A 5438-nucleotide genomic window follows, 5' to 3' on the forward strand; every position below is an offset into this window, starting at 1 on the left:
TCAAATAAATATAGACCTTGAAAGCGGTGTTTTACTCAAGGAAGTGAATAACGCGAACTTCGTATTTTCACAAGTGTTCGGTGACATATTAACTAATCGTACGTCAATTTTTTCCGACGGCTTCAGAATGAATGTCGATAACGGGTTTTTTGTGGATGCTGCTTACTGGAGTTCAGATTGTGATTTCGTTTCTGGTTTTAAACTTTTTGATGTTACTTCCATATACACAGCAGAATCTATTGCTATTGTGTCTGCTTTACTGTCTTGTTTGAAATAGGTAAGTCTGATCTTTCCAAGTTTACTATTTTCTCCGACTCAATGAGTGTCCTGAAAGCTTTACGGAATATTTACAAATTAAAGCATCAAACACATGTGATCCAAGAGATTAATCAAGCGTTGATCAACTGTAAACTCAAACAAAAAGACATAGAATTAGTGTGGATTCCGGCCCACAAAAATATTTTAGATAACGAAAATGCTGATTCCTTAGCTAAGAAAGCTGCTATCGAGAGTCCTATGCTGGGAAGTGATGTTCCACATTCTGACGTTGATAGCATATTTAAATCTCTTTATATCAAAGAGAGCGAAGACTTCTTGTATCAGAGAGCTATCACTTTAAACAAAGGAACTGTATTTTTTGAAAATTTTCATAAGTCGTCTACTAAACCGTGGTTTTCCAATACTATACTAACTTTAACAGGAAGGACATTATAACTATCTATAGACTGCGAAGCGAGCACAATTCGTTAAAAAGCAGTTTATTTAGGTTTAAAATTATTAACAGCGATTTATGTTCTTGCGGTTTTATCAAAAACGAGAATCACGTTTTATGGGAATGCGATAAATTCAGCGAGAAAAGAAAAGTAATGGTAAATAAATTTAGCAAGTTAAAAATAAAATCGCCTATTAATATCAGAGAAATTTAAAAAAAATGAAAATTTCCGAATTAAAAATCATTATTGAATTTCTCGACAAATGTAAAATTGATGTTTGATGCGTGCGATTCTCAAATATCCTTAAGTTATGCTCCATGTTGATAGTTTATCTCAACAAAATTACCTTTTTAAAAAAAGGAAAAAAGGCGCCAAGTGTGCAAAAATGAAATGAAACAAAAATGAAATAAAATCTTTGGTAATTGTTCACTTTAGGGGAGCCACTTCCAATGACCTTGACCTTGACATATGTTGTCAAGGTCATGACCCTGAGTAACCTCCAACAAGTTTTAGCCGTCGCTCGCCCTTCGTTAAAAAGTTATTAACAATCATAGTTTTAAAATTAACATATGATATATAATACATGTATGTTATTATATATATATAAGTAATGGCCTTCGGCCACCCCCCCCCGCACCGACACCGTCACAGAGGTCTGCCCCGACAGTACTATCATAGCAACGCAACAGTACAATCGTAGAAGTCGTGTGCCTCTGTGCAGGGGGGGGGGGGGGAAAGTTACTTCGCGTGAAAAGTTTAACGTTTCTGAATACGGAAAGGTGTAGAATAGTACTTAACATTATACATGTATTGCAGAAATAATTCAGAAGTATTCATAATTATATATTTTATTACTATTAAATAAATTATTCATTGATCGCGATATGGTGAGTAAAAACGAGCCATTATATCAAAAAATACATCAATACTTCGCTTGGAAGTCACGCTGTATAATAGAAATAAAACGTAATTTTTCAAACTTTTTTTGATCATAACTTTTTAACGAAGGGCGAGCGACGGCTAAAACTTGTTTGAGGTTACTCAGGGTCATGACCTTGACAACATATGTCAAGGTCAAGGTCGTTGGAGGTGGCTCCCCTAAAGTGAACAATTACCAAATCTTTTTAAATTGCGCCAAATTGTGGAAGAAATATATTTTTTTGCCATATATATAACATATATTTTAAATTGATTAAAAATAAGAGAAAAGAGCCAATAATTTTTTTAAAAAAGATATATAAATTAACTCAAAATCGCAATACATTACAAACACAATATATACAAACAGAGTAAAATTCGCAAGTAAGAATTCGCACATACGTTTCGACACCGATCGGGTCATTTTCAACTTAAAATTAAGTGTGTATAATAGAATTAACGAATCAACAATAATAAAAATTACATGTGTATAATTATAATAAAATTAACGTGTCACAAATATAAAATTAAATGTGTATAATTGAATAATTAACGAGTCACAAATATAAAATTAAGTATGTACAACATACATTATGACCAAAATGAATACGAATAAAAGTAAAATGTATATTTTATTTCAAAAAATAAAAGTACAAAAAACTTGGCGGTGCTAGACCTTATTATTTTTCATATTCGGAATTATTTAATAACCATCTTATTATTATATATATTTTGAGGTCTAGCAGCGCCAAGTTTTTTGTACTTTTACTTTTTGAAATAAAGTATATGTTAATATATATGACAAGAAAATATATTCCTTCCACAATTTGGCGCAATCTAAAAAAATTTCATTTCATTTTTGTTTCATTTCATTTTTTCATTTTATTTTTGCACACTTGGCGCCTTTTTTTCCTTTTTTTAAAAAGGTAATTTTGTTGAGATATCAGGCATTTTGTAATGTTAAATATTTCTTATAAATCTATATACATATAAAATATAAAAGAAAAAAATAGAAAAAAGAAAAAGACCTCTTCCTGCGTCATGTATGGAACATTCCATTTCGTCACAGTAATAATTGTTTGGTCTGCGTAAAATAATAGAGCTCGCTATGCGTGCCTTTGGCCTTAAAATAAAAAAGAAACAATATTTAAATATTTTATAGGATCGTGAGAAACACAACCAATAAAATGCCTTTAACGATCGAGCTGTATCTTAGGTGCTAATTATAATTCCGTGAGAATTTATATAAAACTGGCATCAAAACTCTCCTCTCCTTCCATGTTGGTTAGCGAAGTTTGAAATTGCGCACCTGTAGCTTTAGCATACGATTTTCGCATTCGTTATCCCCTTCGACATTGCTTGAGAGGCGACAGTACAGTTAAAAGCATAGCCTAGAACCAAAATCGACTCTCGAACACTTTTTCCGTGAGCTTTCAAGACATTGACTGCTTTAATAGGATATAAAAATCCTCCTTTGTGCCATCGCTGATTTTTATCTATCTAATGTCATTACGTTGACAGCTAATCGATATAAAATAAAATATGCTAGCAAGCGCCGTCTGTCGTTTAAAACGTGGAACGGACAACATTTCCGACAAGCGCCGTCTGTTGTTTAAAACGTGAAACGGACAACATTTCCGAGGGTGATGATGATGTATCTTAATGTCAATGTCAAAATTTTAGATATTTGAACTTCACATCGAGATATCTTCCTTCATAGGGTACGTAGAATATAAAAACATATTTATATAATATAATTTAAACAATAAAACTAAATTAAGACTATTTAAAAGTTGATAAATTCAGCCATTTATTGTGAGATCCGATAATCTCGGGTACACGGAACTCAGGGCCGGCGACTTGTCTTCGCTGAGGGTGTGGACTTTCTCGTGAATGGGAGGGGGGGAGGCAGGGTTTTTTCAGTTAAGAGTATAGAGCAGATTATATCATTTATATTAAAATACAAAAAATAATTTATTCGTTTTGTTCATTTAACATTGAAAAAGTAGAAAGACGATTCTTATTTTTCGATATAAAATCGTTTAAAAGTTTATCGATATCGATTTTTTCCGCGATTTCCCTATGTACATGTAATATAGCTATGCTATTCATTCTTTGTTGTAACATCGTGGAATTTAAGTAGTTTTTAATCTACGCAATGCCGAAAACGACCTTTCAGCTGTACACGTCGATGAAGGTATTGTTAATATCAATTTCACTAATGATACTAATTCTGATACACAGTCTACCATAGCTTTGTCATTCTTAAGGGGATGCTGGACTTTTTTACCGATATAGCTAGCGTTTTCGTTCCTGTCTAACCACTTCGCAGTAGTTTCACAGAATAAAAATTCCTTCTCCACGATTAAAATTTCCGAACTAATGTACGTGTGCCTGGTATCTTTTGTGTTCAAAGCTGGAAAAAGCAAAAAATTACAGAAATCTATACCCATTGTTATCTCAGCATGCAGTTAGCTCATTACAACATTTACTTGGCAAAAAAGTTACACAGGTTATATGCTCGAAATAAGGGCAGGCACATGTGTAGAATAAATGAACGATTACAGGCGTACCTTCCAAATTATGTTTAGACGCCTAAATAAAGAGTGGTTAGTCAGGAACGAAATTGTGTGTATAGGACGTGAAATATCGACGATGTACAGCAGTTTAGAGCACCCAAATAATTGCCGAATATTTATCCAGAGTGTGCTGTGATCAATAATCGCAATAATGGTAATGTCGATAAAGGGGGAGGGGAGACACGGCCATCCGCCGTCGTCAGCTGACAGCTGGCGCGATTGCGAGGTTATGGTTTTCGTGCCTCTGTACACTGGACATCAGCGTTACATCGCTTACCGCGTTTCACGAGATCATAGTATTTTCGGGTCGATCTCAAATCAATCCAATTCCACGATCGAAAACGCTACAAGTGATTTTATACGTTTATGTAGTTTGTAGTGCATTCGTGATTCCATGATCTATACTCCGACGATGGGGACAGAAATGCCTGGTTATCCGAAGTTACACACGTATTGGAGAAAGCAAAGGAATGAGAAGACATAGCTAGGCCTTTGTGTCGCTGTGCATACATATATTATATAATACTAAAAAAATGTACGTAACGTCTAGTCAGTTCAGTGTACGAGTTCTGTTAGTTAGTGCGGGTACGGCAACATTACGTGTTTCTTTGATCATGTTCTGATTTACACTGACAAGTGGCAATATAAAAAATCTAAAGTTTACGTTACATAGATTTTTATTATTGACAATATTTGTGCACGGAAACATAAATGCTTTGCCATGCCTTTTCAAGCCTTCTCATTCCATTTTTTGCTTTTCTAAGTGCAACTTTGATAGATGGTAATAAGAATGCCTAATCGAGTCATTTCACTTGGTGTTGGTGTGAAGTAATAAGTGTGTTTATTGTAGCAATTTACATACGTTTTGATTCTAATTCGGAACCTTATCAAAGTAACCATCTGATTAATTACAATTCATTGTACTTCCTGGAACACTTTATAATATAATAACAATAAGTTGAATTGCTTAATGTGAATATGGTTGTGTGTAAATTAACAATGTTGTCTTTAATATTGTAGTCATATATGTAAATGATTATTGAAGAGTATAAAATTACAATATAAGTAGAAACTAAAAAGACAAATTAAGAGTCAAACATTAAAAATTTCTTTAATCACATAGTAAAAAGATAAAATAAATTAATATAAATTAACATGAAAAACAAGACTAAATACGAAGATATAAAAATATATACATAAATATGAAAAAACAAGAACGAACTTAATA

The 5438-nt window shown here is 33.0% G+C and overlaps 1 protein-coding gene across 1 annotated transcript in view; it reads left to right on the top strand.

The window, feature by feature from the left end:
- Window positions 1-318: 318 nt before the first annotated feature.
- The window catches only part of LOC108774243 (maspardin), a 14475-nt gene continuing 9355 nt past the window's right edge, over window positions 319-5438 (top strand). Inside the window, 1 exon segment of the mRNA XM_018540306.1 lies at window positions 319-630. Coding sequence (XP_018395808.1) covers window positions 319-630 — 312 coding nt within the window.

The sequence above is a fragment of the Cyphomyrmex costatus genome, unplaced genomic scaffold (genome assembly GCF_001594065.2).
Source record: "Cyphomyrmex costatus isolate MS0001 unplaced genomic scaffold, Ccosl1.0 scaffold241, whole genome shotgun sequence".
Classification (NCBI taxonomy): domain Eukaryota; kingdom Metazoa; phylum Arthropoda; class Insecta; order Hymenoptera; family Formicidae; genus Cyphomyrmex; species Cyphomyrmex costatus.